The sequence below is a fragment of the Bos grunniens genome, chromosome 18, assembly GCF_055505025.1.
Source record: "Bos grunniens cultivar Pamir isolate PY7600 chromosome 18, Bosgru_T2T1.0, whole genome shotgun sequence".
In the NCBI taxonomy this organism is placed as follows: Eukaryota; Metazoa; Chordata; class Mammalia; order Artiodactyla; family Bovidae; genus Bos; species Bos grunniens.
Window position 1 is genome coordinate 64,548,829 of NC_141182.1, and position 23,411 is coordinate 64,572,239.

Here is a 23,411-nt window from a genome sequence, read left to right on the forward strand (position 1 = left end):
ATAGAAGCATGACTAGCTCTCTTCCTCCAAAGTGCCCCTAAGCATCCAGAAGGCAGATTGAATGGGCAAGGTAACATCTGAAGAGACCTCAGCCAGTTCTGCATACAGTGGAGAATGGTGTAGAATCCAACCTCCTGCCTTGACGGTTCACAGAGATTCCTCCATTTTCCCAAAGGTCTGTATAATCAAAGCTATGGTTTTTCCAGTAGTCACGTACAAATGTGAGAGTTGGACCATAAAGAAGGCTGAGCACCGAAGAATTGATGCTTTCAAACTGCAGTGCTATAGAAGACTCTTTAGAATCCCTTGGACAGCAAGGAGATCAAACCAGTCAAGCTTAAAGGAAATAAACCCTGAATATTCATTGGAAGGACTGATGCTGAAGCTGAAAGTCCAGTACTTAGGCCACCTGATGGGAAGAGCTGACTCATTTGAAAAGCCCCTGATGCTGGGAAAGATTGAAGGCAGGAGGAGAAGGGGACAACAGAGGATGAGATGGTTGGATGGCATCACCAACTCAATGGGCATGAGTTTGAGCAAACTCTGGGAGACAGTGAAGAATAAGGAAATCTGGTGTGCTGCAGTCCATGGGTAACAGAGTTGGACACCATTTAGCAACTGAAAAAACAAAAGGCTGAGAAGAATGTCTTGAGTTGGTCCCTGGACACAAGCCCACCATCTCCCCAGGTGTCATCTTGTCTGATAAAAGCACCTTTCCTATCTGCTGACACCTGCCTCTTGAATGATTGACTTATGAGTCCCAGGTGGCCAAACTTGGGCTCAGTTACACCTCAGATGCTAGATATGTTCAGGAGAAAATAATAGGACGCAAGAGCCTTAGATTCTTCCTTACTTAGAAAAGCACTAATCACATTAACTGAGATGTCCATGTATCATGACCAACATGAACCGTGTACTGAGTTATGTACTTCATTGCATGGACCCCCTTTCCAAAATCACATGCAAACTGACCTCTCACCTACCTGTTTGGAGCAGCTCCTCACAGCTCTCCGAGAGACTGTCTCCTGGGCTATAGTCCCCACTAAACCCCCAGATAAAACAGAAATTCTCACATTGTGCATTTTCACCTCAGTGCACACCTTCTATGGATTTTGTGGTGGTGGTTGTTAACTGGCACTATTGTGGCTACAGATACGTGCTACACACATATTCCAAGTATTTCTGCAGCATCTGAAGAGTTATGTGAAGGGAATTGGAAGGTCTGAGTGTTGAAAGAGGCTTTTTGACTCACAGGTGTGTGGCCATCTGGGAATCTCCCTGTCTCCACCTCTGTGAGGCGGATACCATGATGGTTAAGGGCGTAGACTCTGGAGCCAGCCTGCCTGGGTTTGAATGTTGGCTTGGCTCCTTCTGATCTGTGTGACCTGAAGCAAGTGACGTGGACTCTCTGTGCCTTGTTCTCTTATCTCAGAAAGAGGGATAATAGAACCAGCCACAGGTTGTGAAAATTAAGCAGCTCAAAATGTGTAAAGACATTAGCTCAGTGCCTAACACAGGGTCAGTGCTCAAAAACATTTATCCTGCTAAAAACGGAGGGGATCCTAATCAATGGGAGAGAGATACAAAACTGAAGAATATATTTATTCACTCATGTGTTCATCACAACATGTGCTGGGGATAAATTAACATAATAGACTTGATCCGAGGTGGACACATTATCCATTCTCCTTTGCTATAATAACAGAAGCTATTAGATGACACAGGATTGTCCAGCTAAGGACTACAGTTCCCAGCATCCCTTGCACCTAGATGTCACCATGTGACCGTCTCTGGCCAATGAGCTGTGAGGAAAAGTGATCTGGGCTTCTTGTAGGAGTCGCCCTTTGAAGGACTGAAGCTTGTCTTCCCCTCTCATCCCCGCACTTGCCCCGAACCAGAATGTGGACTGGGTGTCGGGGTGAGCCCTCTCCAGCCACGTGGCACAGAGCACCGAGGTCAAAGGACCCTGGCTGCCCAACTCCACGGAGCTGCACCGCCCCGGTCCTGGGAGTTTCACACACAGACCACAGCCTTGAGAGAGACAGCAAGTTGGGTTTATTGAAGCCGCTGTATTGGGGGATTTCACATCACGATAGCCCAGCATGCATGATTCGGGGGCGCGCAGTCAGGAGCGGGAAGCGGGGGGCCCTCAGCCTTTAGGAAGCAGTGACGAAGCTGAGGCAGCACAGGGGGCACTCGCACACCTTGACCTCGCGGAACTCCAGCACAGGCATAGGGACGAAGGTGCAATTCGGGTCCGATTTCGAACCGTCAGAAGGAACCTGGGGCTCAGGCTCAGGGTCATCGGGCTCCACGTAATAGGTGAAGCAGACGCTCGGCTGGAAGGAAAGAGAACAGAGACGCAGGGCAAGAATGGTGGTGTCGCACTCTCAGGCCGTTCTGTGCAGTGTGAGTGTTTGGGGGCCTCTTGTGCATTGCAGGATGTTAAACACCATCACTGCCCTCTACCCACCAGGCGCTAGTAGCTTGCTCCCTTTACTTGTAACAAAGAAGAAACGTGTCCCGACACTGAAGGTGTCCCCTGGGGGGTGAATTGCCTCTGGTTGAGAATCACTGCTTCGTCCCATCCTTACAGCGGTTAGGGAAAGGCAGGGACCGTCTGCCCCATACACGCCCATGGATACAAGATGTAGGGTTCTCATCTCATAAGCTGCCGGTTGGTTCCGTGGTGGGCAAAGGACCCAAAATGAACTGGTCAGAAAGCTCTCTTTCTAGAGTATTTGGTTCATCTCCAAGCATCTCCCCACTGATTTCTTATTAGTTAGTTGCATAGAGAAAAGAAAAATCAGTAAGTATTCCGTGGAGAAATGTGATAAACATCTTGCCTGAGTGGATCTAAATTCAAGTGCATTTAGGACACGGCATCACTTAGGTGGTGCTCCAAAGATCATAGCTTACCCTGAATCTCATTAGGGGGATAGCATAAAAATCAAACAAGTGTAGAAATGAAACAAAACAGAAAAAGCAATCAATATTGTTCGAGGTGTGACTCGGATGTTCAAAATCGTCTGTCATAAGAGGCAAAGGAATACTGAGGAGATTGTCTAGCTCAAAGAGAACTAAAGATATATTGTGTGCATGCTCAGTTGCTTCAGTTCTGTCCACCCCTTTGCGACCCCATGGGCTGTAGCCCCGCAGGTGCCTCTGTCCATGGGATTCTCCAGGCAAGAAGACTGGAGTGGGTTGCCATTTCCTCCTCCAGGGGATCTTCCCAGCCCAGGAACTGAACCCATGTCTCTTACATCTCCTGCACTGGCAGGCGGGTTCTTTACAACCAGTGCCACCTGGGAATCCCAGGTGGCACCAAGTGCAATAGCTGGCCCCAGTTTTCCCCCAGGTAGGAGGGAAAAGAACACCAAACAGACTGCATGTAGTGAGTGAAGAAACCAAGAATATGGACAGCAGGTGAGATGGAAGTGCATATCACGGTTAAGACCTCAAAGGTCACAACAGGCCCACAGTTATATAAGAGAATATTCTTCTTCTAAAGTGAAACACACGGAGGAATAGGAGCATACATACATAGTCCATATATGAGAAACATGCAAATAGAAAAAAATGGTAACAACTGGCAAACTCGGATGATCTTTGTACTGTTTTTGTAAAATCTTTGATTACATTATTTCTTAACAAGATTTTCTAAAGAGTCCTCCCCGGGACTGCTGCAGGCACTAATAGGAAAGACGTTCTCACAGGTGTCTGACCCTCTGCCTCCCCTGACCCCTCCCCACGGGCCCCCTGCTTCTCACCAGGGTCCCTCCAGCCTCCCGCTTTGCAGGTCAAGAAGCCCAGAGACAGAGCAGACACCTCACTGGCAAAGTGTGAGTCACGTGCCAGCCCAGGGCCAATCACCAGGAACGTTGGCACTGCCGGCTCTGATTGGTCAGGGGCGTACCTGGAGCTGGTCTGAGGATGGATCAGATCCATCCAAAGTGCGTGCAGACAGGTGGTCCCCCCAGAAAAGTCAAGGGGGTTAGTAGGAGAAGGAGGACTGGTACCCAGGTGGACAAGGCCACAGCTGCCTTTGCAGAAGGGACCGTTCCCTAATTCATTCCTTCATTTAATCAGCCCGAGAGTATACAGTGTCGGACACGGGTTACATCTGATCTAGACAGGGGATATGTCATTGCACAAGAGGAGGCTCTCACAAAACTACTCTAGTAGGGGAGACAAATGATTAAAAAGATAGCTGCCAGATATGCTCTCAGGTAGCAATAATAACGCTGAAGAAAATTCAGGAAGGCAAGAGGTCCGAGGGAAATGGGGCAAAAGTGAGCAAGGGAGGCTTCATGGAGGAGGTGATACTGGAAGTTGGAATTAGGAAAGAGAAGAGGCAGGAAAGAGGGCAGCACCCCCAAGAGGATGGGGGCACATCCTGGGGTGGGGGACAAGGGACACCCAGCCACCCAAGGGTCTCTCCTGGCCAGAGAGGATGGTGGAGGTGCCTGACCTCTCATAACCTAGGGGATCTCTGGTCAAAGGGAGGAAACAAGCAGGCTTACCATGGGACAGAACGGCAGGACATTGAAAGACAGTCTTCCCTTCATTCCTCTGGGCTTCTTTCGAGGCTCATCAGGGTTCTCAGAAAGCAGGGCTGGGGAAGGAGGAAAGAGGCATGAGGCAATCGTGCCCTCTGAGGTTTGAGAAACTCAGTAATAATAAGATCTCCATCAGGAAACCAGTGACAAAAACTAACGTGTTGAGTGCGTGCCCTGAGCCAGGCACTCTTGCATACATTATACTGTAATATCTGATTTGGTTATTATCTTCATCCAACTTTACGGATGAAGAAACTGAGGCCCAGAGAGGTTAGGACACTTGCAGGAGGTTGCACAGCAATGCCTGCAATCACGCATTAAATTGCATCCAGGGAACAGACGGAATGTCAGTGACCGAAGGGGCTGGAGTCAGACAACAGGGGGCTGTGGAGATGTGACGCCCTGGGGTGCCAGTGTGCAGGAGGGGGGCACAGCTGATACACAGGTACCACTGAGGCATATCTCTCCAGAAAATACTTAGGTTTCCCCAAAGGTTTCCCCAAAGAAGGTTTCCCCGAGGAAGACAATACTTTGGCCACCTGATGAGAAGAGCTACCTCATTGGAAAAGACCCTGATGCTGGGGGAGGCTGAAGGCAGGAGGAGAAGGGGACGACAGAGGATGAGATGGTTGGATGGCATCACCAACCCGATGGACATGAGTTTGAGCAAGCTCTGGGAGTTGGTGATGGACAGGGAGGCTTGGCGTGCTGCAGTCCATGGGGTCGCAGAGTCGGACACAAGTGAGCGACTTAGCGCAACAGCCAGGCAGCTGGAACACACACCGGGCGTCTTGTGGGGGAGGGTCCTCGAGATGGACGGGGGACACAGTGCTTAAGGTCAAAGACCCCCAGGCAAGACGGGCTCAGATCCCACCGTGAGCTGATGATTCGCACCTGTCACCCTTCAGATTTCCCACCTGCAACATGAGGTCATTGGTGTCACCATCTCACAGGGCTGTTGTGGAGTGTGGGTGACTGGACGCAGGGGAAGCACTGGGACCGGGCCTGGCACGACATGCCAGATGAGAATGAAGTGAAATAAGACGAAATAGGAAACGGAAGTGAGATACACAGTACACACCGCATATCAGACATAAATGCACAGTGCAGATACACGCACATCCTTGTCTGTCCGAGTGAGCGCAGAACATTCTGGAAGACTGGATGAGAAGCTGGGAAGCAGCTACCTCGGGCAAGAAAGTAGGTAGCTAAGGAAGGGGCTTGCATCTTATTTTGTATGATGGCTACATGTAGCTACAGATGTGTGGAAATAGAAGCAAAAACACGCATGGGACTGTGCCAGGATCAGCGGGCCAGTTTTCATGCTGGACTATCATCCAATAAGATCAAATGGCTGGGGGAAATGGGATAAAGGGCCCATGGAATTTCAATGAATTATGATGGCAATGTCTTGTGAATATAAAATTATTACAAAGTAAAAGTTTTCAAAAAAGGGAGTGTCACAGCAAACCCAAGAGCCCTCCCTCATGAGGCCAGACCACCAACAGGACCAGCAAGGAGCTCTGTGCTCAGTCACTAAATCGTGTCCGACTCTTTGGGACTCCATGGACTGTAGCCCGCCAAGCTCCTCTGTCCATGGGATTCTCTGGGCAAGAACACTGGAGCGGGTTGCCATTTCCTTCTGCAGGGGATCTTCCTCACCCAGGGAAACGTGTGACTCCTGCATTGGTAGGTGGGTTCTTTACCACGAGCGCCACCTGGGAAGTCCCCACCGCACTCCTTCCCACTGCTAAGTCCTTGGTTCAGGCCTCCATCGCGTCTCAGATGAATGACCCTACAGCCCCTTGACCTGGCAACTGAGTGGAGGGTCAGCTGGCCCATGCAGGTGGCCACATGATACAAAGGAGCCCAGACTGATTCCAGCTCCCAGGATGCAGCCCTGTGGGCTCTGAGCAGGGGAGTAATGGACCCACGGACACGGGGTGATGTTGGGGAGGTTCCATTCCAGGCGCCCCTCAGGGCCCTCCCTCCTTAAGAGGAGCCAGCAGCAGACATGCGAGGTTGGGGCCAGTCTTCAGGGTCCATGCTTCCCCATCAGCCTGGAGACCTCCCCACTCCCGCCTGCCACAGTCCCGCCCCATGTGGGTCTCACCTCCTTTCTCCGGAGGCCTGGTCTGCACCTCCTCAGTCTCCTGGCCCTCGATGGTGCTCAGAGGCAGCATCATGGCACCACAGGTGCTCCCTGCGGACAGGACACAGAGCAGTTAGTGCCTGGGCGGTGGAGCCGGGGGGCCTGGGTGTGGCTCTCAGAGCTCGGGTGGACTCAGACAGCTCCATCCCCTCCCACGTCTCCGGGTCCCCAGCATCCAAGGGGACGTGCTGGCAACGGCTCCTGCTGGTTTCCTCCAAGGCCCAGGGTGTGATCTGGGGAGAGCGGTTGTCATGGCGCCTGGCAAGGACAAGGGCAGGGCTCGTGGTACCTGGGGCTCACCCCCCTTTAAAACTAGAACAACTGTGACACGAAGTGCTGGGACCAGGAAGCTGCAGCTCGGCTAACTGGGTATCCAAAGGGCCTCTGGAGTCTGGCATACAGCAGGCACTCAGTAAGTGCACCTCAAGGTCAGCATTACCATCACCATGTTTCAGCTCCGTCCCAGGGCTCCCAGGCAGCCTGCCCAAGGGGTTCAGACAGGCCCTCCCCTCCTGTCCTGGGCCCCTCCAGGTACAGGAGGCATCAGTCCTGCCCTCAGGAGCAGGGTGAGGGGAGGGGCTGGGCCCCAGACCCGCCAGCACAGCCCTGGGGCGGGGCCAGCCCTGCAGGGAGGGGGCTGGGCACAGGCTGACCCTAGCCCTTCCTGGGCAGAGCCCTGGTCAGTGTGTCTGGGGACTGCGGATTGGATGGATTCCAGCCTGCCAGTCACTAGCAGGGAGATCTCAAGGATGAAGTTTGCCAGATTTCCCAAAATGATATTACAACAAATTCAGAGCAAACCGAGACCTGAATTTCAGACACAGAAATCAGTTTTTACTGTAAGTCATATTGAAACACCATACGGGTCAGGTCTACATAAAAACTCATTTTTAAATTTATTTTGCTAAATGATGTTTAAGTATAGGCAAGCCCCATGAAATATTTGGAACATACTTATACTAAAAGGGAATTCACTATTTGTCTTAAATTCAAATTGAAGTAAGCATCCTGTATTTTACCTGGCAAGCCCCGATTCAGGGGTTTTTTAACCTCTTGTGCTGTCAGCTTTCCCGTCCATGAAAATGAGGAAGATAAATGATTAAACATGAGGATTAAATATGATTAAATACACACACACTCAGAACATACTATCTGGTAACTTAGAGTCAAACCTCTTCTTCGAAGCCTTCATAAGATGCTTAAGACCCATCAGAGATCCTGACACATAATCGTGAAGATACAAGTGCGTCAAATAGCGGGAACACGTGGCCAGATATACTAACACACACAATTGTTACAACACACACAACTGTTGATCACTGTGGAAAGCAGGGCTTACCGACACAAACACACCCGCAGACACACTGCAAGGAAACCCAGAGACCCCCATGACCCCCATGACTCAGGTGGGCAGGCCTGCTTCTCAGAACTGAAGGACGGGCCTCACAGGCAGTCCTGGTCATGCTCACCCCCGCGCCCCCCCCCCAAAAAACACAACTGCAGACGCATCAGCTGAAATTATCAATACACCTCACCCTCCCCAGTACACTTTCCCTCTGGGGGACCCCCAGACCCACCCTCAGCCTCCCCCGGCCCCTCCCCCAGAGGCTGCCCCTCAAAACCGCGCGCCCCAAACGTGCTCCCAGCCCCCACCCGCAGCCACGCAGGCGCACAGAACCACTGGAGGCGCAAAAGCTGTTTTCCACGCGCACTCCTCATCTGTGAACCTTGCTCTGCGCCCTTAGTGAACCCCAGACACACCCAGAGGGTCTCCTCGGCTCCCCACTCATCACACCGCCCTCTGGACTTCCCCCGAGTCATGTTCCCATCTTCTGTGTGGCCAGTTCCTTACCTGAGCCCGATACCGACTGCCCTCTCTGGTGTGCAGAGCAAACCTGCGCCTCCCGCCTCCTCCAGCAAACTGCGAAGTCCCGGGTCCGCCCCTCCCGCGCCCCAAAACCTGGGGACCAGGACGCGGGCTCCCCGCCGCCTGCCCTGGAGGGGACCCCCGCCTCCGGACACCCCAGCCTCCTGTGTCCCCTCCAGGCTCCGCTCCTCCCTCGGACTCGAGCCGCCCCGCGGCTCACGAGGGTCTGAGGACGCCCCCCGCCCTCAGGGGAGCCGGGGTTCCTGCAGGGCCCGCACCGCGCGCGCCCCGGCGTCTCGGGGCCCCCAGGCAGCAGCCCAGAGCGCGCCCGCACCTCCTCCCGGGGCGCTCGCCCCCCGCGGGGACCCCGCAGCGCCCTCCCGCGCCCCTCGCCCTGCTGGCGCAGAGCCCTCGGAGCTGCGGCCGCGGAACTGACCTCCGGCCCCGGGCTCGGTCTGGGCGTCCGGGCTGGAGCGCGCCGGCTTGCTCACCGCGTGTCCTGGCGGCGCGGGCAGGGCTGGCTCCGAAGAAGTCCAGGGCACCTGCGGGTGAACTCGCAGGAATGAAGAGCGCCGAGCGGCTCCGTGACAGGCACAATCCTGCACCCCCAGCCTTGGTCCCCCCAACACCAGCAGGAGGTCAACAGGGTGCCTGCCGCCAGCACGACGTGTTCGCTTCACTTCTAGGGTTGTGGGGAGGGTCCCAGGCCTCGTCCTCCTCACTGCTTAGAGAAACTGATACAGAGGTGGCCCTGGGCGGCTTTGAGGCGGAGGAGACTCAGTAGTGCAGGCAGCAAGGGTAAGGAGTGGTTTTAAACGCCTTTCTCGAACATAAGGGAACACCCACCCCACACACCTAGAAACACGTGTGTGGAGCATATGCACTGGGCCCAAACACATAATATCTTTTACACCCGGCTTCACACTCACAGTAGTTCAAGATTTCCCTCCTTTTTCTAACCATTTTCACACCTTCACCGGCATTAATTTCAGTTTGCATCTATTCCAAGCAAGATCGGTCACTTTGGCGGTCAAAGGTGTCATGGCAAATTGCCTACTCTTCCTGAAGCATCCACTCTGTGTCAGAACCACTGGACTTGGCATGAAGGCGTCGCAGACTCTCCCTAAGACGTGGGTGTAGTGTGTCAACAAGCTCTTATTTACTCAACAGGCCGTGGACTGGGTGGCCTTAATCGGCTCCCCCTTGACCTAGAGAATCTTCTGTGCCAGTTCCTGGAGTACACAATGCCAAGGTGCTCTCTGGTGAACGGGCAGTTAGGGCAGCAATGTGAAAGGGTACACTTTGTGGATTTTCTTTAAAAATAAGAAATACTTTATGAAGATACGAATCCTGAGAACTGAGTCTAATATGAAAGGAGCCATTGGGTCTTCACTATGTACAAACTTGAAATAACCTTTAAAAACAGCACTCATGACACAGGTGTCTCTCCTGTATTAGGGATCATATTAATCTGTGTTTCATAGGACTCGGTGTGGTTACATGAGCTCATCTATGTAAAGTGCTCACACCACGCCTGACAGGTCGAAGCTGCCCAGGAAATACTTTGTAAACCTGTGACTCTCGTGTTCTTTTCTAATAAGATTTTCTAATGCGTCCTCCCCAGGATTGCTGCAGGCACTAACAGGAAGACCTTCTCGAAGGCATCTGACGCAGGGCCTCCCCTGACCTCTCCCCACGGCCCCCCTGGTTCTCACCAGGGTCCCTCCAGCCTCCCCTCCTGCCTGTTAAGAAGCGCAGAGACAGAGCAGACGTCTCACTGGCCAAGTGCGAGTCATGTGCCAGACCAGGATCAATCACCGGGAACCTTGGCACTGCCGGCTCTGATTGGTCAGGGGCCCAATCCTCAGCTGGTCTGAGGATGGGATCAGAGCCATCCAAAGTGCGTGCAGACAGGTGGTCCCCCCAGAAAAGTCAAGGGGGTTAGTAGGAGAAGGAGGACTGGTACCCAGGTGGACAAGGCCACAGCTGCCTTGGCAGGAGGGACCATTCCCTAATTCATTCCTTCATTTAATCAGCCCGAGGGTATACAGTGCCGGACGCTGGTTACATCTGTGCTAGGCACGGAATGAGTCATTGAAAAACAGAGGAGGGCCCTGCCCTCACAGAACTACTCTGGTAGGGGAGACAGATGATGAACACACAGACAGAAGGTATGCTGTCAAGTAGCAATAACTACTGTGAAAAAAAGTTCAGTGAGGCAGTGAATTGGCGAGAAACGGAATGAATGTGAGCAAGGGAGGCTTCATGGAGGAGGTGACACAGGAACAGAGGTTGGAATTAGCAAAGAGAAGGAGGCAGAAAGGCGGGCAAAATCTTCAAGGAAGACTAGCCCCCACAGGATGGGGCCACGTCCGGGACAAGGCAGCGGCAAGGGGCACCCGGGCACCCAAGGGTCTCTGGTGGGCAGAGAGGGTGGCCAATCCACGTGATCACTCAGCCCAGGGGCCTCCGGTGAAAAGGGAGGGAGCAAGCAGGCTTACCACGGGGCAGAACGGCAGGACTCTGAAGGACACCGTTCCCTTCATTCTCTTGGACTTCTTTCGTGGAACATCAGCCTTCACAGAAAGCAGGACTGAGGGAAGAGGAGAGTCATGAAACCATCTGACCCTGAGACTTGAGAAACTCGGTAATAATAGTCTTCATCACAAAACCGGTAATAGGAGCTAATACGTTGAAGTATGTTCCAGACATGCTTTTAAGTATTATACACGTATTCATTTATGTGGTTCTTCATAATAACTCTCTCTTCATAATAACTCTCAAGAATACTGAAGTGGGTTGCCATTTCCTTCTCCAGGGGATCTTCCCGACCCAGGGATCAAACCCTGGTCTGCCATGTTGAGGGCGGACTCTTTACTGACTGAGCCACCAGGGAAATCAATAACTCTCTGAGATGGGTATCATCATCAACTCACTTTAGAGATGAGCGAACTGAGGTACAGAGAGGTAGGGACACTTGTTGGAGGTCACCCAGGAATGAGTGAAACCTGCATTCAATTGTATCCCAAAGGCCCCCAGGGAACAGACAGGAAGTGTGAGGGAGGGGAAGGGCTGGGGTAAGAAAACAGGGGTGTCCAGGCCACAAAAAGGGGCCCAAACAGGCTCAGCTCCAAGGAGCTCCCTGCAGGCTCTGAGCGGGGCCGTGACGGGACCCGCTGACGGAAGGTGATGTCAGGGAGGCCGCATCCTGGGTGTCCCTGCCCAGAAGAGCCAGTGGAGACATTTGGTGATGGGGCCAGTCTTCAGGGTCCATGCTTCCCCATCGCCTGGACACCTCCCCACTCCCGCCTGCCACAGTTTCCGCCCCACACGGGTCTTACCCCCTTTCTCCGGAGGCCTGGTCTGCACCTCCTCGGTCTCCTGGCCCTCGATGGTGCTCAGAGGCAGCATCATGGCACCACAGGTGCTCCCTGCGGACAGGACACAGAGCAGTTAGTGCCTGGGCGGTGGAGCCGGGGGGCCCGGGTGTGGCTCTCAGAGCTCAGGTGGACTCAGACAGCTCCATCCCCTCCCACGTCTCCGGGTCCCCAGCATCCAAGGGGACGGGCTGGCAACGGCTCCTGCTGGTTTCCTCCAAGGCCCAGGGTGTGATCTGGGGAGAGCGGTTGTCATGGCGCCTGGCAAGGACAAGGGCAGGGCTCGTGGTACCTGGGGCTCACCCCCCTTTAAAACTAGAACAACTGTGACACGAAGTGCTGGGACCAGGAAGCTGCAGCTCGGCTAACTGGGTATCCAAAGGGCCTCTGGAGTCTGGCATACAGCAGGCACTCAGTAAGTGCACCTCAAGGTCAGCATTACCATCACCATGTTTCAGCTCCGTCCCAGGGCTCCCAGGCAGCCTGCCCAAGGGGTTCAGACAGGCCCTCCCCTCCTGTCCTGGGCCCCTCCAGGTACAGGAGGCATCAGTCCTGCCCTCAGGAGCAGGGTGAGGGGATGGGGCTGGGCCCCAGACCCGCCAGCACAGCCCTGGGGCGGGGCCAACCCTGCAGGGAGGGGGCTCCTCACGGGCCCCAGCATCACCCTGGGCAGGACGTGGGCCAGTGTGTCTGGGGGTGAGAACTGGGGGCTTCCACTCCTACAGTCACTAGCTGGGGGATCTCAAGATTTAACAACAGCAGCAAGAAAAACACAGAACCCTGAGATTTGCGTTTTAGACTCACAGATCATTTTTTTTTTTAGTATAAGCCATATCCAAACACTATATGGGCATGTCTACTAAAAACTAAGTTTTTATTTATTTGGCTAAATCATGTTTAAGTATATGCAAGTCCCACGGTATATTTGGAGTGTACTTATACCAAAAGATAATTCATTATTTATCTGACATTCATGTTTAAACATGTGCACTGCATTCTACCTGCAGCTCCTGATTCAGGGGTTATTTAACCTCTTGGGCTGTCAGCTTTCCCCTCATGAAAATGAGGACTATAAATGATTAAACATGAAAATTAAATGCAATTAACCACACACACATACTCAGAACACTCTGGTAACTTAGAGTCAAACCTCTTCCTTTAACCCTTTTTAAGAATCCTTTGACCCACCACAGACCCTCACACATTAATCGTGCAAATACAAGGTGCGTCAAACAGTGGGAACACTCGACCAGTTACACAAACACAGGATCGTTAGTAACGCACACTTTGAGATGCAGACTGCGGGAACCAGGGCCTAAGGACACAAACACACCTGCAGACGAGCCCAGGGAAATTCAGAGACCCCACCACGCTGCTGCTCAGTGCTGAGCACACTCCTCACAGGCAGTCCTGCTCACACACTCATACACACATACCCACACACACACCCTCCAGACAGGCACAGAGGCAGACCCACAGGCTGGAGTGACCCCCCACCCTCCCCAGCACACTTTCCCTCTGGGGGAGCCCCAGGCCCACCCTCAGCCTCGCCCGGCCCCTCCCCCAGAGGCTGCCCCTCAAAACCGCGCGCCCCAAACGTGCTCCCAGCCCCCACCCGCAGCCACGCAGGCGCACAGAACCACTGGAGGCGCAAAAGCTGTTTTCCACGCGCACTCCTCATCTGCGAGCCTCTGATGCGTCTCAGCGCACCTGCAAACACGTCCAGAGGGTCGCCCCTGCTCCCTACCCCTCAAAGTAACCCCCGCACTCCCCAGAACAGCCCCATGGCATCACTTCCCGTGTTCTGCTTCGCCCATTTGCTCGCTGACCCCTGACACCCCGCTGGCTTCCCAGGTTGGGAGCAGCCCCCGGACCTCCGCCTCCCCCATCAAACCGCAAAGTCCCCGGGTCCGCCTCTCCCGCCCCCAAAACCTGGGGACCCGGCCCCGGCCCCCCCGCCCGGCCTGTCCTGCACGGGGTCCCCGCCATCCCCGCCTCCGGACACCCTACTCCGGGAGGGGGGCACTCCTCTGTCCCCTCCAGGATTCGCTCCTCCCAGTGGCCTCAGAAATCCTGGGGCCCGGAGTTGCCCAGGGGCTCAGAGGATTCGAGGGTCTCGATCGCCCTCAGGGGAGACTCGGGTTCCTGCAGGGCCCCCACCACGCGGGCCCCGGGGTCTCGGGGCCCCCAGGCGGCAGCCCCCGCTCCCGCACCTCCTCCCGGGGCGCCCCCGCCCTGCTCGCGGGGACCCCCGGCCCGCGCCCCCGCCCTGCGGGCGCAGACCCCGCGGAGCGGCGGCCGCGGAACTGACCTCGGGACCGCTTCGGTCTGGGCGGCTGGGCAGGGCAGGCGGGCTGGCTCCGCGCGCGTCCTTGGCGCCTGAGCAGAGCCGGCTCCGGAGGCGCTCGGGGACGCGGTGGACAAACGCGCGCGAACGAACAGCGCTGAGCGGCTCGGCGTCACGCACAAGCCCCAAGCCCGCCCCCAAGGCCGAGTCAGGTGGTTCAAACCGCCTCTGACACCAGCACAGGCGTCAGAGGTTCGCGGCAACTTGGTTATTAGCGGGGAGGGTCGGGGGCCTCTGTGTCTCAGTTCGGTAGTGAAACCGATATAGGAGGTCGTGATGGGCAGGTCTTAAGGGGACGAGAATGACCTTGTGCAGGTCATAAGAGTAAGTCAGTCAGTTAAGTCACTCAGTCGTCTCCAACGCTTTGAGACCCCGTGCACTGCAGCACGCCAGGCCTCCCTATCCATCACCAACTCCTGGAAGTTGCTCAAACCCATGTCCATCAAGTCGGTGATGCCATCCAATCATCTCATCCTCTGTCTCTCCCTTCTCCTCCTGCCTTCAATCTTCCCCAGCACCTTTCCAATGAGCCGGCTCTTTGCATCAGGTGGCCAAAGTATTAGAGCTTCAGCTTCAACATCAGTCCTTCCAATGAATATTCAGGGCTGATCTCCTTCAGGATGAACTAGTTGGATCTCCTTGCAGTCCAAGGGACTCTCAAGAGTCTTCTCTAACACCGCAGTTCAAAAGCATCAATTCTTCGGTGCTCAGCTTTCTTTATAGTCCAACTCTCACATCCATACATGACTACTGGAAAAGCCATAACTTTGACTAGATGGACCTTTGTCGGCAAAGTAATGTCTCTGCTTTAGTATGCTGTCTACGTTGGTCATAGCTTTTCATTCAAGGAGTAAGCATCTTTTAATTTCATGGCTGCAGTCACCATCTGCAGTGATTTTAGAGCCCAAGAAAGCAAAGTCTGTCACTGTTTCCACTGTTTCCCCATCTATTTGCATGAAGTGATCGGACTGGATGCCATGATCTTAGTTTTCTGAATGTTGAGTTTTAAGCCAACTTCTTTACTCTCCTCTTCCACTTTCATCAAGAGGCTCTGTACTTCCTCTTCGCTTTCTGCCATAAGGATGGTGTTATCCGCATATCTGAGGTTACTGATATTTCTCCCAGCAATCTTGATTTCAGCTTGTGCTTCATCCAGCCTGGCATTTCACATGATATACTCCGCATATAAGTTAATGAAGCAGAGTGGCAATATACAGCCTTGACGTACTTCTTTCCCAGTTTTGAACCAGTTCGTTTTCCCATATCTGATTCTGTTGCTTCTTGACCTGCATACAGATTTCTCAGGAGGCATGTCAGGTGGTCTGGTATTCCCATCTCTTGAAGAATTTTCCACAGTTTGTTGTGATCCACACAGTCAAAGGCTTTAGCCTAGTCAATGAAGCAGAAGTTGATATTTTTCTGGAATTCTCTTGCTTTTTTTATGATCCAACAGATGTCAGCAATTTGGTCTCTGGTTCCTCGGCCTTTTCTGAATCCAGCTTGAATATCTGGAAGTTCTCAGTTCATGTACTGTTGAAGCCTAGCTTGGGGAATTTTGAGCATTACTTTGCTAGTGTGTGAGTTGAGTGCAATTGTGTGGTAGTTTGAACATTCTTTGACTTTGGCTTCCTTTGGGATGGGAATGGAAACTGACCTTTTGCAGTCCTGTGGCCACTGCTGAGTTTCCCAAATTTGCTGTCATATTGAGTGCAGCACTTTCACAGCATCATCTTTTAGGATTTGTAACAGCTCAGTAAGAGTAAGTAGTGGTTCTAAACTTGTGCTTAGAGTAGGAAGAGACGCTACACAGGTAGAAACGCGTGTATGTGTTAATAGCATGTGTATTGGGCTCAAACACAGAATATCTCTTACAGTGTGCATTGAATTCACGGTAGTTCCGGGTTTCCCTCCTTTTCTAACCATTCTCACACCCTCACCCATACTGATTTCAGTTTGGCCTCATCAGTTCTGGGTCAGTCACCTTTCTTGGCCAGAGGGTGTGTGGCAGGTATTTTAGAATCCTGGGCCATCAGGTCTGTGTCGCAGCTGCTCCTCTTTTGCATGAAAGCATCCCAGACGATACCTAAGGATGACTGTGGCTGTATCAACACGCCCTTATTTACACAAACAGGCTCGGGGCTGGATGGCCATAGTCTGCCCACCTCTGACCTGGAGAATTTTCTGTACCAGCTCCTGCAGTACATAAAGTCAAGCTGCTCTCTCACAAAAGGGCAGTTTGCGAAGAAAAGTGAACAGATAAACTGCTTTAAAGAAAGAAATATTTTATGAAAATTTGAATGTCTAGTCAAGGCTATGGTTTTTCCTGTGGTCATGTATGGATGTGAGAGTTGGACTGTGAAGAAGGCTGAGTGCTGAAGAATTATCGCTTTTGAACTGTGGTGTTGGAGAAGACTCTTGAGAGTCCCTTGGACTGCAAGGAGATCCAACCAGTCCATCCTAAAGGAAATCAGTCCTGGGTGTTCATTGGAATGACTGATGAAGCTGAAACTCTAATCCTTTGGCCACCTGATGTGAAGAGTTGACTCATTGGAAAAGACTCTGATGCTGGGAGGGACTGGGGGCAGGAGGAGAAGGGGACGACAGAGGATGAGATGGCTGGACAGCATCACAGACTCGATGGATGTGAGTTTGAGTGAACTCTGGGAGTTGGTGATGGACAGGGAGGCCTGGCGTGCTGCAGTCCATGGGATCGCAAAGAGTCGGACATGACTGAGCGACTGAACTGAACTGAGCATACAAATAGGCACATAGTGTGGAATTTGACAGAAAATTTAAAATGGCGGTGTTTTTAAAAAGCTCCTCTGAGCCATGCTTTTCTCTCCAATAAATTGGGGATCATATTAGCTCCTATTTCCTAGGGCTCTGGTGACAGTTACATGAGCTCATCTACGTAAAGTGCTCAGCACCATGAGTGACAGGCGGAGGCGCCTGGGAAATGTCAGCGTTTATCTAACATCAGCAGTAACCGATCGGTTAATCTGGCCCAGGCAGGGGAGGTGTCCTGTGGACAGGGCACCGGGAACCCTGAGATTCAAAGTGCCCAGAGGACGCTGCGCAGAGCCAAGAGTCCCCAAGATCCACTGATGAGATTGCTCCATGAGACTGTGCTCTTTCAGGCTCTCACAGCAGCGAGCCCACAGCCTCACTTCTGAAGGCTGCAGTGTATGATCATTCTGATAATCTAAGAGATCTAAAGCGTTTCCCTGGTGGCTCGTTGGTGAAGAATCTGCCTGCCGTGCAGGAGATGCAGGAGTTGCGGGTTCAATCCCTGGATCAGGAAGATCCTCTGGGGAAGGAAATGGCAACCCACTCCAGTATTCTTGCCTGGAAAATTCCATGGACAGAGGAGCCTGGTGGGCTACAGTCTATGGGGTGGCAAAGAGTTGGACAGGACTGAGCACTCAGCACAGCACAAGAAATCTAAGCCGGTCCCGACACAGATCCTTCGGTGACCATGGAAACGTTCTGTATCTGTGGCGTCCAGTGCAGTAGCTACTGGCCATGTTGGGCCCCTGAAATGTCCTGGATTCCGTTACATTGAAGGATCCGCATGAAGTGATTGTGCTGGAGGCAAGAAAATTAAACCCGGATCCCTCTCAAATGCAATTCCATGGTCACTGAAGGGTCTGTGTCATGACTGGTTTCCTGGGCACTTTCCATCTGTCAGGTGTGGTACTGAGAACTTTACATAGATGAGCTCAAGTAACCTTCACCAGAGTCCTATAAAATAGGAAAGAAAATGACCCCTAATTTATAGGAAAGATACCTAGGCTCATGAAAGCTGTTTTTAAAGGTGGTTGTTTCAAATTTTGCACATATGTCAAGAATATATTACTATTTTTATATTTTACTTCACAGGATTTAAATTTTCATAAACTACTTTTTTAAAAAAAGCATGTCTGTTCACATTTCTGCCCAACCTGCACCTTTTACTTAGAAAAGAACTACAGTCTTTAATTCTTTAATGGAGATGTCCATGCATCATAACCAACATGAACCTTGTAATGAGGGGTGCACGTGATTGCGTGGACCCCTTTTCCAAAAATCCCATGTAAACTGACCTCTCACCTACCTGTTTGGAGCAGTCACTCACAGCTCTCCAAGAGGCTGTCTCCTGGGCTATAATCCCCACTAAATCCCCAGATAAAATGAAAACTCACAGCTCTCACGTTGTGTGTTTTCACCTCAGTGAACAACCTCTATGGATTTTGTGGTGGTGGTTGTTAACTGGCACTATTGTGGCTATAGATACATGCTACACACATATTCCAAGTATTTCTGCAGCATCTGAAGAGTTGTGTGAAGGGAATGTTGGAAGGTCTGAGTGTTGAAAGAGGCTCTTTGACTCACAATTGTGTGGCCGTCTGGGAATCTCCCCGTGTCCACCTCTGTGAGGTGGATACCATGATGGCTAAGGGCGTAGACTCTGGAGCCAGCCTGCCTGGGTTTGAATGTTGGCTTGGCTCCTTCTGATCTGTGTGACCTGAAGCAAGTGATGTGGACTCTCTGTTCTCTTATCTCAGAAAGAGCGATAATAATAGAACGCAATTAAGGGAATCAAAATGTGTAAAGACATTAGCTCAGTGCCTCCCACATGGACGGTGCTCTAAAATGTTCATCATTCTAAATATTTGTGTAAAAAGGGAGGAGAGCCTAGTCAGTGGGAGAGAGATACAGAACTGAAGAATAAGTTTATTCACTCGTGTAATCACCACAGCCTGCTGCTGGGGATAAATGAACATAAAAGATCTCGTCAGTGATGGAAACAATAGCCATTCTCCTTTGCTATAAAAGGGCTTCCCTGATGGCTCAGTGAGTAAAGGATCTGCCTTCAATGCAGGAGACACAGGAGATGCAGGTCCAATCCCTGGGTCGGGAATATCCCCTGGAGAAGGGAATGGCAACCCACTCCACTAGTGTTGCCTGGAAAAACCCATGGACAGAGGAGCCTGGCGGGCTACAGTCCACGGGGTCGCGGAGTTGCACTAAGTACTACACAACTTTGCTCTAATGATGGCAGCTATTACGTGACACAGGCTTGCCCGGCTAGGGACTACACTTCCCAGCATCCCTTGCAACTAGATGTCACCATGTGACCTGCTCTGGCCAATGAGCTGTGAGGAAAAGTTATTTGGGCTTCTTGTAGAAGTCGCCCTTCGAAGGACTGAAACGTGTCTTCCCTTCTCATCCCCCAACTTGCCCCGAACCAGAATGTGGATTGGGTGTGGGGGGTGAGCCCTCTCCAGCCACGTGGCACAGAGCTCCGAGGTCAAAGGACCCTGGCTGCCCAACTGCACGGAGCTGCACTGCCCCGGTCCTGGGAGTTTCACACACAGACCACAGCCTTGAGAGAGACAGCAAGTTGGGTTTATTGAAGCCGCCATATTGGGGGTTTCACATCACAGAAGCCCAGCATGCATGTTTGGGGGGCGCGCGGGTGGCCTGGAGCGGGAGGCCGGGGGTGTCCTCAGGATTCAGGAGATGTAGAGGACGCTGAGGCAGCACAGGGGACACTCCCAGGCCTGGATCTCCTTATACTTTGCACGAGGCTTCGCAGGGGAGGTATACTTGGAGCCACCTCTCGAACTTCCAGGAGAAGGTTGCGAATCAAACTCGGAGTCTTTCGAATCCATGTAGAAAGCGAAGCAAAAACCCGGCTGGAAGGAAAGAACAGGGAGAAGGGAGGAGAACTTTAGTGCCCTGGGGGGAGGGTCTGAGCAAGGATTTCAGGGGCGACCCACCTAGGGTTGAATTCCTTCTTCGCCCAGTACAGCTGGGGATCCTGAGGCAGATAACCTGCCCTTCCCTGGCCTCAGTTTACATTTCTGTATAATGGACTATAAGTAACTGCTCCCTCACAGAGGCGTGTAAGGACTGAACAAGGTAATCCAAAAAAAGGATCATTAAATGTAACAATGTTTGCCGCTTTGTGAGAGCTGGAAACCCGTCAGCTGTGACAATGTTTGCTTTGCTGGTTTTCTTAAAACCATCTGCTTTCCTAAAAAATTAAACACTTCTTCCCAATAGAAAGCATCACCCACGGTGCTGGCAGTATTGAAGCTGTAGTGATTTCTGAGAGGACTACTATTTCTATCCAAGGGTTTTTGAGCATTTAGGACGCTTTAGCGTGAATGACATATCAGGTCCCATTTAATCCTCACGAGGTGGCCTCTGATCTTATTTTTCCATCCTGCAGATGAGGAAATGGGGGTAGGGAGGCACTGGTAAGCTTTCCCACTCTGGCATTTGATCAGACGTATAGGTAGGGAACATGCAGCACTCAGGATTAGAAGTGAGTACATAACCTTGATTCTCCAGGCAAGAATACCGGAGTGGGTTGCCATGCCCTCCTCCTTCAGGGGATCTTCCCAACCCAGGGATCAAACCTGTGTCTCCTGTACTGACAGGTGAGTTCTTTACCACTAGCACCACCTGGGAAGCCCATTTTCCCAGGTAGGCGCAGCACAGATGTGAACCCACTTCTTCCTCCTAGTAATCAACCCCATGTGCGGTTCCTACTGCCCTGTTTCACAGATGGGGAAACTGAGCCACAGAGGAGTTCAAGAACTGGTCCCGGGTCCCACAGCCGGTAGTGGCGGACGCCGGGTTTGAACCCAGCGCTGAGAGTCTGGAGTTTGGGCCCTTAGCCTCAGAGGGCTGGGATGCCAGCTGGGAAGCTTGGGGTGGGCAGGATGGTGTTCCCCCCACACGGTGCCCTCAGCTCTGCAGAACCGTCCTTCTCCTATTCCCAGGTTACCAGCGCTTCCCACTTGTGACATTTGGGGTCCAGATCCTTCTTGCGGTGGGTGGGGCAGGGGCTCCTGAGTATTGCAGAAATGCTAAGCAGTATTCCCGGCCACCGGATGCCATTAGCACGACCCCTTCAATTGTGACAAACAAAAATGTTTCCAGACATTGAAGGCGACCCCTGAGGGACAAACTGCCTCTGGCTGAGAATCACCGCCTCATCCCTTCCTTGTGTTCTCCAGGTATGGGGAAAGGGAGGGATCTGATTTCCTTCGCATTACTATGGTCAGGTGACCCGGCCTGAGGCCATTAGGGTCCTGCGTCACCTCAGCTGATTGGTTCCGTGGAGGACACAGGACCTGGAAAGACCAATCAGAATGCTCTCTGCTTCTAGGTTAGCTGATGATTGGTTCCGTGGTAAGCAAAGGACCTGTAAGGACCAATCAGAATGCTCTCTGCTTCTGGATTAGCTGATGATTGGTTCAGTGGAGAGACACAGGACCTGGAAGGACCAATCAAAAGGCTCTCTGCTTCTAGGTTAGCTGATGATTGGTTCAGTGGTGAGCAAAGGACCTGGAAGGACCAATAAGATTCTCTCTGCTTCTAAGTTATTTAGTGCTTCAAGTGTCTCTCCAATGAGTTCCTATTAGAAATGGGAAAGTCAGATATTATTCAGTGGAGAAATGGAACAAGCATCTTGGCCCAATGGATCAAAATTCGCATCACCAGTGATAGCGCACAGACCTCATGTGCATCGAAATGTGATGTTCTGAGAAGGACACGGCGTCACAGGTGGTGCTCCAGAGATCATAGCTTATCCAGAGTCTCATTCACAGGGAGATGGTAAAAAATATACCCAATAAACCACATATGGGATGGGTGTGACTCTGGACTTCAAAATGGTCAGGGCCATAAAAAGCAAACAAGGCTTAGGAGACTGTCTAGCTTAAAGAAAACTACAGATACGGTACTAAGTACAATCTCTGCCCTAGACTAGGCCTTGTGTTGGAGGGAGAATGCCAGATGGACAGTATGTAGCATATTGTTAATATCAAAACCAGCACGGGGATAAGATGCAGCGTGTATCAGGGTTGAATGCAGGAAGGTGACAATAACCCCACCCTGTATAATAGAATATTGTATCTAAGGCGATGCACACTTAGGTATGTTATGTGTATATATACTGTAACAAATATACACATATATGCATAATATATACATATATATTATAATATACATATATATTATTTCTTTTATTAAAGAAAATATGTAAATAGAAAAAATGTTAGCAACTGGCGAATTTGGATGATCTTTATACCGTCTGTGACTCATTTTCTTTTCTAATATAATTTCTAAAGAGTCCTCCCACGACTGTTGCAGGCACTAGTAGGAAAGACGTTCTCGAAGGCATCTGACCCAGGGCCTCCCCTGACCCCTCTCACCAGGGTCCCTCCAGCCTCCCCTCGTGCCTGTTAAGAAGCCCAGAGATAGAGCCGACGCCTCATTGGCCAAGGGCGAGTCACGTGCCAGCCCAGGGCCAATCACCGGGAACCTTGGCACTGCCGGCTCTGATTGGTCAGGGGCGTACCTGGAGCTAGTCAGAGGATGGGATCAGATCCACCCAAAGTGGGTGGAGACCGGTGGTCCCCCAGAAAAGTCAAGGGGGTTAGCAGGAGAAGGAGGACTGGTACCCAGGTGGACAAGGCCACAGCTGCCTCCGCAGGAGGGACCGTTCCCTAATTCATTCCTTCATTTAATCAGCCCGAGTGTATACAGTGCTGGACATGGGTTACATCTGATCTAGACAGGGGACATGTCACTGAACAACACGGGGCTTCCCGCTGCCATCCTCCCCCTGAACTACTCTCTTAAGGGGGACAGATTAGGAACAAATAGATAAATGGTATAATCTCAAGCAGCAATAATAAAGCTGAAGAAATTCAGCAAGGCAAGGGGTTGGGGATGCAGTGTCAAGAGAGGCTTCATGAAGGAGGTGACATTGGAGCAGAGGTTGGAATTAGCAAAGAGAAGGAGGCAGGAAAGAGGGCAGGACCCTCAAGGAAAACCATCCCCTTCATAGGATGGGGCCACATCTGGGACGAGGGAGGGGCAAGGGGCACCCGGGCACCCAAGGGTCTCTGCTGGGCGGAGAGGGTGGGCGATGAGCCTGACCTCTCAGGCCCAGGGTTCTCTGGTCAAAGGAGAAAACAAGCAGACTCACCATGGGACACGTCGGCACCTGTTTGGCTGACACTCTTGCATTCTTTCTGGCGGGCTCCCTTCGCTGACCGGTGGTTCTCTCAAAAGGCAGGGCTGAGCGAGGAAGAAAGAGGCATGAGGC

The 23,411-nt window shown here is 52.1% G+C and overlaps 2 protein-coding genes across 5 annotated transcripts in view; both read right to left on the minus strand.

Moving 5' to 3' along the window:
- Positions 1 to 2,032: 2,032 nt before the first annotated feature.
- On the minus strand, positions 2,033 to 14,470 carry LOC147354789 (uncharacterized). Of its 4 annotated transcripts, XM_086354945.1 has the most exons (7): positions 14,267 to 14,470; positions 11,920 to 12,009; positions 11,080 to 11,171; positions 9,015 to 9,120; positions 6,673 to 6,762; positions 4,524 to 4,615; positions 2,033 to 2,339 (listed from the first exon to the last, which is right to left on the minus strand). In XM_086354945.1, the coding sequence occupies exons 2-7, from the start codon at positions 11,990 to 11,992 to the stop codon at positions 2,157 to 2,159; spliced, it is 636 nt and encodes a 211-aa protein (XP_086211071.1). In that variant the 5' UTR covers positions 11,993 to 12,009; positions 14,267 to 14,470; the 3' UTR covers positions 2,033 to 2,156. The 4 variants fall into 4 exon arrangements, with proteins under 4 accessions (XP_086211071.1, XP_086211074.1, XP_086211072.1 ...); XM_086354948.1 differs by lacking the exons at positions 9,015 to 9,120; positions 11,080 to 11,171; positions 11,920 to 12,009; positions 14,267 to 14,470 and adding an exon at positions 8,564 to 8,905; XM_086354946.1 differs by lacking the exons at positions 9,015 to 9,120; positions 11,080 to 11,171; positions 11,920 to 12,009; positions 14,267 to 14,470 and adding an exon at positions 7,731 to 7,922.
- A 5,204-nt stretch (positions 14,471 to 19,674) lies between these two features.
- LOC147354790 (uncharacterized) overlaps positions 19,675 to 23,411 on the minus strand; it is a 30,667-nt gene continuing 26,930 nt past the window's right edge. Inside the window, exons 11-12 of the mRNA XM_086349431.1 lie at positions 23,292 to 23,383; positions 19,675 to 19,980 (exon numbers count right to left, since the gene is read on the minus strand). Of these exons, the coding sequence (XP_086205557.1) occupies positions 19,798 to 19,980; positions 23,292 to 23,383 (275 nt within the window). The 3' untranslated portion in view covers positions 19,675 to 19,797. The remainder of the gene's footprint in view (positions 19,981 to 23,291; positions 23,384 to 23,411) is intronic.

Coding starts and splice junctions, on each gene's coding strand:
- LOC147354789 (XM_086354945.1), bottom strand. CDS start 11,992: ATGATGCTGCCTCTGAGCACCATCGAGGGCCAGGAGACCGAGGAGGTG. Junction 9,121..11,079: donor TCCTGCCGTTCTGCCCCGTG/GTAAGCCTGCTT, acceptor GTTCACCCGCAG/GTGCCCTGGACTTCTTCGGA. Junction 4,616..6,672: donor CAGGCCTCCGGAGAAAGGAG/GTGAGACCCACA, acceptor CTCCTTCCCCAG/CCCTGCTTTCTGAGAACCCT.